The 11,237-nt window shown below is 52.5% G+C and overlaps 1 protein-coding gene across 1 annotated transcript; it reads right to left on the bottom strand.

The window, feature by feature from the left end:
* Positions 1–2,339: 2,339 nt before the first annotated feature.
* Positions 2,340–5,785, bottom strand: KRT36 (keratin 36). The gene is made up of 7 exons (XM_063113290.1): positions 5,327–5,785; positions 4,607–4,689; positions 4,183–4,339; positions 3,557–3,718; positions 3,322–3,447; positions 2,926–3,146; positions 2,340–2,535 (listed from the first exon to the last, which is right to left on the bottom strand). Exons 1-7 carry the CDS (start codon positions 5,783–5,785, stop codon positions 2,340–2,342), a joined length of 1,404 nt encoding a protein of 467 aa, XP_062969360.1.
* Positions 5,786–11,237: the final 5,452 nt, after the last annotated feature.

Below are 11,237 nucleotides of genomic sequence, written 5' to 3'. Positions count from 1 at the left end.
CACATTGTGTTCAATATCTTTGCTCTTAATTGATTAATTGACATGCAAGTCTGTGTGAATGAGAAAGACAGCCAGATATCATATCTAGAAAGTACAAAAGATCAGCCTGCTTTGAAGTCAAGTATCATGTTCACTCTGGGGAAATTTTATAAAATGTAATGTTTTATATCATCTCTCTCGATCTCATGGGAAGAGTAATGGAGTAGACATCCTACATCTGCCACTTGCTGTGTGACTTGGGACCAGTCAATGCCTGCTCCACAGCACTGTTGATTTCTGGTATGCACCTTGGTTAGTGAACTCAGTTGAAACTTAGTTAAGGATGTGTGTGAGGTCAAGAACCGGAGGGGCTCCTAATGCAGATGCTCTGGACAATTTAACAAAAAGCTAGACAAAGCTGCATAAATGAAGTGCCCACAAGAACATGGGGCTGTTTGTGTGCATGAGATGAGGCTGTGAGTGTCCTCCGTAAACTGTCATAAAAAGGGAAAGCACTGTATGATGCGAGGCGTTGGTGCCATTATGACCTGTCCAGTCACAACCCTGTGCAGTTTCTGTGTTCCAATGCAGTGACAAGGAAGCTCAAGCTGTTTCCCAAACAGAAGGCTCAGTCCTTTCCCCACTCTCTGGCTGTTTCCATGCAGGGGTGTGATGCTCTCTGTGCACACCCAGCCACCCACGCCTCATCCCCGAAGCTTCGGCCCAGAGCCAGGGAAGTAGACCTCAGGCCCCAGCACAGGAGTAGAGCAGAGAAGGGGGCCGGGCAGGGCCAGGATGAGAATCATGAGGACTGACCCTGCTGCCCAAAGCCAAGCAGGTTCTCTGAGGCTGAGGCCTTCAGGTTCATGGCTCAACTCCATGGATGCTGCTGAGAGCACAGCCGCCACCCTCACCCCAGCATCCTGCTGTGTACAAAGCAAAGAGCTTGGCCCACTGGTGGGGTTTTCGGTTCCCCACTCTGAGCCCAGGGACTCTGTTCTTATTAACGCCAGCACTGGTAGCCACCACTTTGCGGCGCCGTACACACCTTGTCCCATTGGAACCTCCCGGTAGCCTCATTTCACAGATAGTCAAGAGGAGGCCCAGCAGAGCAGGGAGCCGGGCTCAGCACAGGACGCTCCAATTCTGCCTGTGCATGGCTTCCCCTGAGCTCTGAGATGTGTTTGCTGCAGCTCTGGCTTGTCCAGCAGCTTGTCATGTTTAGCACCAAATTCATGGTGACATAGGGCAGGGCCAGGTCTTTCTCATGGAGGTCTTGGCCTCAAGTCAGAGCTCAGAGACAGAGGGGAGAGAAAGGGGGATGTGAGAAACTGTGTGCTGGGAAGAGTTACAGACTAAGAGTCAGAATAGCCAGGGAAATGGCCAAGTCTCTGCCACTCACCACTGTGTGGCCTGGGGAAAGTCACTGTCCTCTCTGGGCCAGACCGAGGGCCCTCAGACTCTTCACAGGCCATGTTTCTCAGATCAGAGAAGGCCTGGTACAATTAGGCCCCTTGCCCAGACCTGCATTCTGAACTCTGCTCCACTCTGAGGTCTGGCTGTCCTCTCCCCAACTCCATGTCTGCGCCCCCCACGCCTCTCTCCCTGCCACTCTTCACTTCAGTCTGTATCCCGTGTTGGGGACGTGGATTCACCTGCTCTCTGCCTTCATCTCCCAGTTTACCCAGACTCCCCTCCCTGGTGTGGTTGGCTCAGGCTGTCTGTCTGGAGTTTGTTCCTCTCTGGGTGGTCCTGGGACCCATTCTCCTGAACTATCCCCAGAGTCAAGCAGCAGGATGACAGGAGCTGGGCAAGGAAGAAGCTGAAAGGATAAGAGAAGTAGCCACCCAGGGCCTTTGCCTATTCTCAGGCTGCCCTAACTTGGGTACCCATGAACAGGGCCAGGCTGGGGAGCTGTGGCCAGCACCCATCCAGGTTGGACCAGTGACCGATCAGGGCCTGAGGCATTCCCTATACTGAATATTTTTAATCACCCTGCCACTTCCTACCACTCAGAGCCAGAGAAGACAGACCTGAAGCCAAAACCCACAACTTTACTGCAACCCCTGATCAAATACCTGCACTAACTAACTACAAGAGAATCAACAGAATCAGCCAGGGTCGAGTTTGCTATGCCAAGAGAACACTCTTTATTGGGTAAATGTCCAGGGAAACCTGCTTTGCATGACGTAAAAGCACAGTTAAGTCCAGAAACACAGTCCAAGAAGTATTTTGGTAGAAAAACCTGCTAAGCGGGGGAGCCCCTCTAGGGAAGGGTGGGGTCATTTAGCAGCCAGGAGCCACAGGGGTGTCCTCCTTCCTGTGGTCCAGGCTCTGCCCTGGTGGGCTGGGTGGGCTGGTTACAGTGGACGAGACTGCACATGCTCCCTGGAGGAGATGACTTTCCCATCTCTGATCTCCTCAGTGATGGTGCGGATCTGGGTGCTGACCTGGGGAGCCGGGGCACAGGGTACAGTCGTGGCAGAGGACACAGAGGGGACATAAGGAACTCTCACGGCAGGCTTGCATTCCACGGCACAAGGGTGGGCAGGAAGCCTGAGGAAATGAAAGCATACAAAGTATATTTGCAGTCGGGACATTGGACTGAGATTCATGTTAAACAGATTCAAGGGATCAAGTGGGACGGGTGGCCTCAGACCACTTCAGTGCCTCTGAAATCCCCGTGGATAGGAGTTTAGGGCTGCAGGAATGAAGAATGGAAACTACCAACCAAAACACATGTCGGAGGAGTGATGCGTGTGTTGGGTCGTCTGGTCCTCCCGGGCGTTACCAAAGCCCAGGACTAGAAGAAATCTCAAGCAGCTTTGGCTCCATCCCCAGCCTCTGTGTGGTAACCACCTCAGAGGCTGACACCCTCTGTGGGCGACATTGGGGGTTGAGTCCAGCCCTTCCCCCAGCCTGGCTCTCAGGGCCACAGCCACTCACTTGCAGTCCTCACTCTCCAGCAGACGGCGGTATGTGGCGATCTCTGACTCCAGCCGGGCCTTGACGTCCAGCAGCACCTGGTACTCCTGGTTCTGCCGCTCCAGGTCACAGCGGATCTCGGCCAGCTGGGCCTCCACGCTGGTGATCATGCACTGCAGCTGGGCCAGCTGTGAGCTGTAGCGGGCCTCAGTCTCTGCCAGGGTGGATTCCAGGGAATTTCGCTGCAGTGGGAAAGAGAAAGAGCTGCCAACAGGAAGGAATCCCACCCCAGAAAACCACAGCCCTGGGTATCTGCATATCGCTATGATCACACCCCCTGATAACCTGCAGGCTGAGGCTGGTGGGTCAGAGGTCTGCCAGGAGCTGTGGCCAGTCACTCAGGTGGTGGCCACTCACCATGCTGTGCTGAGCCTGCAGCTCGATCTCCAGGGCGTTCACTGTGCGTCTCAGCTCGATGATCTCTGTCTGGCAGCACTGCAGCTGCTCTGAGCTGGACACCACCTGCTGGTTCAGCTCCTCAGTCTGAAACACACGAGTGGGCATGGGGCATGGTCAGACCATGTGAAGCTACTTAAAAGGGTACCCCACCCCCATCCCAGGAGCATGTGATCCTGGGCTGCCCTGGCCCCACCTGGGTGTTGAACCAGGTCTCCACATCTCTACGGTTGTTCTCCACCAGGGCCTCATACTGGCATCTCATATCATCCAGGATCTTGTTGAGATCCACTGGTGGGGCAGCATCTACCTCCACATTCAGTCGGTCCCCAAGTTGGCAACGGAGTGCACTGACTTCCTGCAGAGAGGAGGCGAGATGGCATAAGGCTGTGAAAGGACTGCTGGAGTGGGGGTGCAGCTGACCTGGGTTCAAACCCACCTCCCTCAGTTGCCAGCTGAGCAACATTGGACAGGATACTTAACCTCTCTGAGCCTCGGTCTCTTCATGGGCATATGCCTGTCTCCTCCTGGGGATTTGTGAGATGATATAAACACTAGGCATAGAATTGTTGATATTAGGTACTACAGCCCAAATGGAGATTTAGTGTCATGGACAGGAGTGTGGACTTAGCCTCTTTGTGCGTCAGTTTTCTCATCTATAAAATGGAGCCTGTGGTAGTATTACCCGGGATTATGGCATGGATGAAATGAAATGAAATGCAAGGTGCTTCATACATTTCCCAGCACACAGTAAGCCCAGGGCCACCATGGCTCCCTAAGCTGGACATGGAACATTGGGAGGTCACGTGGCACCAGCTTCACCTCTTCATGGCCCTTCTTGAGGCACATCAGCTCCTCCTTCAGCGATTCCACCTGCATCTCCAGATCAGCCTTGCACAGGGTCAGCTCATCCAGGATCCTGCGCAGGCCGTTGATGTCAGCTTCCACCAGCTGCCGCAGGGACAGCTCAGTCTCGTACCTGCACACACAGAACCCTGCCAAGTGTGCAGCAAAGGAATCCATGCCCAGGCAGGGCCCCTGCCCTCTTGTCAAGCTGCAGTGGCTGATTTGGGGTCAGGAATATGATGGTCCTTTCCCTTGACCCTGGAGGGATCCAGGGCTTATACCACATTTTCCCATTCTACAGTTCTGCTTGCCCTTATCCCCACCTCAGCAGCTCCCCAAAGGCAGGGGACAGAGGCAGGAGGAACAGCACAGCAAACCTTCCATGACCAGGCCCACTCACTTGGTCCGGAAGTCATCGGCAGCCAGCTTGGCATTGTCAATTTGCAGGACCAGCCTAGCGTTCTCAGACTTGGTCAGCAAGATCTGGGGAATAAGAGGTTTCCCGTGAGCTGAGGAAAGCCCCACAGTGTGGAGGCAGGTGGGAGGGAATAGCCAGGCCCAAAGAGGCCATGCAGCACCTTCAGCATTTCCAGCCCAAAGCCCGGACCCCAAGTGTAGAGGGAGCACTGACTCCAGGAGGGGCATCACAAGGATGTCAGTGGCCGTCAGTCCTGGAATCTGTAGCCTCCAGAGTGGCACAGTGGGATATACCAGGATGACCAGCTTCGGGTTCTGCATCCAACACTCAGGCTGTGTCATCTTGGGCAAGTTGCTGAAACTCTCAAAATCCAACTTCCACATCTATTAAATGAGCCTGGTAATCCCCATCTCTCCAGGATGAGGAATAAAAAAGCCAGCGGATAGAAGAGTGTCGGGCACAGCGCCGGATCCGGTGGGGGCTTGGTACGTGTTCCTCCCTTCCTGTGAAGGGAGGAGTGACTGGCAACAGGATTCAAAGAAAAGGCCTGCAGGCAAGGCTGGGTCTCCCAGGAAGCCAAGGCCCTAGAGAGAAAAGCTGGCCCTGCCTGCCAAGAGAATTCCCTAAAAGCTACAGTCCCATATGGGAAGGCCTTGGAATGAGTTGGGCTGCTCAGCTGGAGAGGGGCCAGGTCCGCATTACCTTCTGCTGGAAATCCTCAATGGTCTTGAAGTAGGACTGGTAGTCCGGGCAGATGTACGGGATCTGAGACTCGTACCATTCCCGGATGCGGCTCTCCAGCTCCGCGTTATCCCGCTCCAGCTGGCGCACCTTCTCCAGGTAGCTGGCCAGGCGGTCGTTCAGGAACTGCATGGTCTCCTTCTCGCTGCCATTGAAGGAGCCCTCACAGAGCCAGGCCCCATTGCCCACAAAGCCAGAGGGGTGGCACCCAGAGAACAGGTAGGAGCCAGGCAAGTAGCTCCCAAGGCCGGAGAGACCCATCCTGAGGGAAGAGAAGGACCCCACAGCACCAGCAAGACTGGGAACCCTGCAGGAGCCCACAGGGCGGATGGAGGACACCCGAGAGATGCCACCTACTATTCCACAAAGGCCTTTGACAGACCCAGTGGAGAAGGTCGGAGTGCAGATCTGGGTGGCCATGATGCTAGCAGAAGGTTGCAGTTTAGCAAGGAGCTCAAGTTCTGGATTCTCAAGGCCTCTCTGGAACATTTATATACACTCTCCATGGGGTGTTGGCATGTTACACATCTTTTGCTCTTGGGAAAGCCTTTCCTATCCTGGAATGCTAATCTCATTAGAATGTGATTTTTGCTACCCATCAAGAATCCCTTGCCTCGTAAAAAAAAAAAAAAAAAAAATGTTGAATTTGGTTTGCTAAGTCAGGACTCTCAACTGTTGTCATTTCCTGGCAGAATATGAATTTTATTGCCTCTTCAAAGAGTCTCTGCACAAGATCCCATAAATCGGGAGTGGCCTCACGAATGATATTTGGTTCCTGCCCCCCTCTGTCTGTCTTCCCCTGAGGAGCCCAGTCTGTCCATCTGTCACCCCCATCCTCTCCCCCACCCCTTGTAGCTGCTCATCTCTGCCTGTGCCCCTGGGATGGTGAGAAGGGAGCAAAGGGAACTAAAATTGGTGGTGCCCCTATTTGCCAGGTTCGTGGTTATTTCATTTACACCTCATAACAATCAAGGGAGGTGGCTGATATTATCTCCATTTTACCAATGTGGAAACCGAGGCTCAGAATGGTTAAAAAGCTTGCTCAAGGTGAACAGAAAGAGAGTAGCAGAGCTTGGATCTGAAACAAGGGCTCTCAGACACCAAATTTTACGCTCTTATCCCACTGCTTTCCCACTCAACTAAGGTCAAGTCTGAGTACCCAGAATTTAGGGACAAGAGACCCAGGTTCAGATCCTGGGTCTGCTGAAAATCTGCCCAGCAATACTGAGAATGTCACTTTCTCTCTGAGATCCTCAGTGTCTTCATCAGAACAGTAAAGATCAGAGCCAGCCCATGGTTCACTTGAGAGAGTGTGGCTGATAATACCAAGGCCATGGGTTCGGATCCCTATATAGGGCCGGCCCGTGGCTCACTTGGGAGAGCGTGGTGCTGACAACACCAAGTCAAGGGTTAAGATCCCCTTACCGGTCATCTTTAGAAAAAAAAGAACAGTAAGGATCATCACCCTGCTTCACAAAGATAGGAAGGCGATCAAACAAGAACAGAAATGAAAGTGTTTTGAAAGTCATGGGGTACTGTAGAAGTGTTGGTTAGGCTAAGAGGATAGTCTTTGATGATGGTTTATGGCTGTGGCCAGCAAAAGATCACAGGTGTGAGCCCTCAAATGGGGTTGCTGCAGAGAAGATCTGTCTGTCCACCAGGCACAGCATGGTGGCAGTGGAGGAAAGGGGTGCCCCATGACCAATCCCTTCGACAGTCGATGAACGCATCATCACGGAGAGTCTCTGTGACTCCACACACTTGGACCTATGGGCGGGGCTGGAGGGCAGCTTCCTTTGTGGTTTCATCTTTTTGAACCTATGAAGGTAGAATCAGGACTCTAGGACAGCCCACCCTGACCCTTCTGGTCCATGAACAGGTCACAGAGATGGCCAATGGACAGAGAGGGAATAAAAAGAACAAAATTAAATATTCCCAGATAGTGAAGCAAGCCAAGAGAGGAAAACCTGAAAATTAAGGACCAAAGATAAATCCTTTCTTTCCACCTCGAAACATGGACTTTCCCAAGGCTTGGACAACCTGCTCCCTCTTCTCCCACACAGACTTGATTTGCAAGGCTGGCATTTATGGAAGCATTTATGTGCTGTTAACATTGTAATTTACCATCCTCTTAAAAGGCTTTATAAGCTTCTCTCTGAAATTACTCAAGGAGGATCGGCCATGGTGAACACACCTTGCCCAGTGCAGCGGACACCTCGACAAGATGGCCAAGAGCAGCTGGCGATGGCTTTCCTGAGGGCCCACTCCATGCAGCCCCTCCTGGGATTGAGAGCAGCGGCATTAGCCCTCCAGAGCTCCAGATGCCCCAGCAACGGTTTCCCCACAGCTGCCTCCTTCCCTGCTCTCCTGGCAGGTCCGAGAACGGGGCTTCTCACTCTGAATACTGTTGACATTGCGGGCCAGTTAATCCTCTGCTGTGGGCAGCTGTCCTGTGCATTGTAAAGGTTTGGGATTCTCCCTGGACTCTACCATCAGCTGCCAGTAGCAACCCCCTGCCCTGGTTGTGACAACCAAAAATGTCTACAGACATTTTTTTGCCAAATGTCCCCTAGAGCGCAAAACTGCCCCTGATCAAGGACAACTGGACTATCAGGACAGACCCTGGGACTCTAACCAGACCTCCTACAGGAAACTTCCCACTTTGTTTTCCAGGAGAAGTAGTCCAGAGCCTGGCTGTCCATGTTGGGCCCACTCAGGAAAGTCCTTAATATATCCAAGCCTCGGTTTACCTCATTTGCAACACAGAGTGCTTGTCTGAGGGTGGCCCATACCAAGACCTTTGCACAGCTCTTCTCTGCAAACAGAGAAATCTCTGGCTGGTGGGCATCTGAAATTAATGTTCTCATTTTCTACTTTTTTTTTAATACCTGCACTGTGTGATCTGTATCTGAAATTGAGTCTAGGTCCTCTCACGGCAACTGAGTAAGCAGGTGTCTGCTGCTCCAGATGTTCCCATCACTCACACCTGTGCATCAGGAGGGCCACAGTGGGCCAGAGAGGGGTCTCCAGGGCAGTGGAGAGAGGCATGTACCTCTCCTGGAGCAGGTGACAAATCCGTATTGTAGACTGCCCAGCCACCTCCTGGAGGGAAGTGAGGAGGGAAACTCGGGAGGAATTTCTCCATCCTCTCCCACCCCAGCAGCCTTGACATCACAGGACGGAGTGAGTCCCATAGGAACAAATGCTCAACCTGTATCAAAGAAGAGAACCAGGACTCGTGGCTCTGGGGGACCACCCCCTCCCATGGTAGCCCACCTGGAGCACATCCAACTGTTCAGGGTTGAGTAAACCAGAGGTGCCCATTCATCAGGTTTCAAAATAGAATCCTATCCTGAGACCATTCTTTCTAACATCAATTAAAAGTGCCCTGAGCTAAGGGTCAGGACACTTGGACTCCAGGCCCAGCTTTGCCCCAATCTCCCTGTGTGAGCCCCATCTACTCTGGGCCCTGGACGTGCCTATGACTCATTCACCATCCCTCATAGCCCCTGCCCCTTCTCTGTCACTGCTCACAGAATAAAGAGGAGTTAAAAGGGTTTAAGCACATGACGTGATTGGGTTTTCTTTTCTTTCCAAGCACTCATGGGCCTCAGGGTCTCCCTTTGCCTCCAGCACCTGCACACCATGAGAGATCAAGAGTGCAGGCTTCCCCCGGCCTTCCCTTCTACAGGCTGAGTTGGCAGCATTAACCACCTCCCAAGGCTGTTACCCCAGAAGAGCCCATTCAGAGGTGCAGTGTCACCAGGACACTGAGCAGACAGCCCAGCATGTTCAGGCTGAAATGACATTTCTGGACAACTGATCCAGAGACTTCGTCTTGCAGAAGCAACCTAGACAATACAGGGCTGGACAGCAGGGGCAAGGGCTCCGGACCTGGACCCAGCCAGACCTGGGTTCAAGCTCCTCAGTCTCTCTGAGCCTCAGTTTTCCCAGAAGCTGAATGTAGGTCATAATGCCACAGTCACAGGGTTGTGAGAACTAAATCAAAAGGTGCTTGATAAACAAAATCGTTTCACAGATTTAAGGGGTTAAAACCACTCTTAGAGCCCATATAGTCTGAGACCCAGTCAAATGCTATTTCCAGGGCACAAACCACCCGCCCTGGTTCAGTGGGATACTGATTTGGAGGCCTAACACAGCTGTCCAGGAAAAGAGCTGCTTGAAGAGGCAGTGGTTGAGACTGTCCAGACCTACCGCAGTCCCTTCAGCCAGGATTCTGTCTGGCCTCTGACCCATACTCCAAAAGCTCCCCAAAGCCCCCACCTCACCTGCAGGCACAGGTGCTGACTATAAGGCACTATGCTGCCAGTGTGCTCTGCCCATCATAATCCCAGCTTTGGGTGCAGGGGGACAAGGGGAGAAAACAACCTGGTTCTTCTTCCCAGGTCCATCTTGGAAGGTCACCAAGTTCAAGATCAAGTGCTTGGGTTTGTGGCTTCTGCTCTAGTAAAAATAAGTCTCCCCCTCAAATAAGTTTCCATCTGAAAGTCAAGATTCTCCATGGGCAAAAACCCAAGATGTGAAGACTGAGTCTCCTACCCAGCTCTGGGAGGTCCCTTGGACACAGAGGCACAAGGCGTGGCCTGTCACGGTATGCCCAAGGAGGAAATGAGTTCTCAGAGCGGGATCTCTCTCTCTTTCCCTGCTTCTCTGGGTTTTAGCCAGCCACCACCACCACCACAGGACCCCAAAGGCAGGGGAGGAAGTAGCCCTTGGATGAGCCAGGCCACCCACAAACAGGCACCAACAGGAGTGAGATCACGCGAGAAGCCCAGTGGTGGCCTCTTAGGACAGCCTGCCAGCTTAGGCTTTGTTTCTCTGTTTTCTGCTACTGCCTGCTCCATCCTTGAGGTCCACACACACCAGTCCTAGAGAATTCCCCACTAGCAGAGGCCCCTAGGAACTGCTGGTCCCACATCTTAACCTCGTCAGACCCCACCCAGCACCCACCCAGAACCCTGAGAGACCCCCAACTGATCCTCATTTTCCCCACACCACTGCTTTTTCCTTGTTCAAGGAATAATGCACCGGGATTCCTGCCCTCCCCCGCAAAAGAAGCTCAGTCACTATATATCCTGTGTCAAATAACCCCATCAACAGCTCATGCCAAATCTGCTGCCAGCTTGTGTTAGATTCCAGTACAGACATGCCCTGACAGGTACACAAAGTTGAAGAAAGTATTATGAAAGGGAAAAAAACTTACAATAAAGACATTTCTAACCACCACTTTAATTTTCCCAAAGAATCCAGGAAAGGTCTCTCTTATTCAGTTTTGATGGTAGAAGACTCAGGGCCATTCACAAATCTGGAAAGTATAGGGTTGCCAGATCTAGCAAATAAAAATACATGCAATACTCGGGACATACATATACTAAAAAATGATTCACTGTTTATCTGCAGCTCCTATTTAACTGGGCATCCTGTGTTTTGTCTGGCACCCCTTGGCAAGAAAGCACCACTGGCTGAGTTTCTTCCCTCCTCCCCTGTGGCCTGTCGGCTTGACTGGCTGTTCTTGGGGACAGCTGTATCGGGCTTCCCTCGGAAAATCGTGCCTTTCTGCTCTCGGTGGCTGCCATTTTTTGCCCTCTCAGGCCCAGCAAGCAGTTCTCAGAGGAACAGGGGATAACTTGTCCTCCCTCTCGTCCTGGCCACCTCAGTGACATTCCCCTAGATGACATGTGCCTTCAGCAGGGTGACTCAGACCTTCCTAGGCAAGCTTTGGCAAGTCTCTTTCTGCTCCATTTCCCACTCCCCAGCCTGTGCTCCAAACCTCCACCCACCCGCCTGCTGCCACCAGGACTCACAGGACTCAGGACAATCTGAACACACTCTGAGAGAAGTGCTCCCTGGC

This window comes from Cynocephalus volans, chromosome 10 (assembly GCF_027409185.1).
Source record: "Cynocephalus volans isolate mCynVol1 chromosome 10, mCynVol1.pri, whole genome shotgun sequence".
NCBI lineage: Eukaryota > Metazoa > Chordata > Mammalia > Dermoptera > Cynocephalidae > Cynocephalus > Cynocephalus volans.
This window is presented reverse-complemented; position numbering and strand designations above follow the sequence as displayed.

Coding starts and splice junctions, on each gene's coding strand:
- KRT36 (XM_063113290.1), bottom strand. CDS start 5,785: ATGGCCACCCAGATCTGCACTCCGACCTTCTCCACTGGGTCTGTCAAA. Junction 4,340..4,606: donor GCCGATGACTTCCGGACCAA/GTGAGTGGGCCT, acceptor CTGTGTGTGCAG/GTACGAGACTGAGCTGTCCC. Junction 3,719..4,182: donor TCAAGAAGGGCCATGAAGAG/GTGAAGCTGGTG, acceptor TCCTCTCTGCAG/GAAGTCAGTGCACTCCGTTG.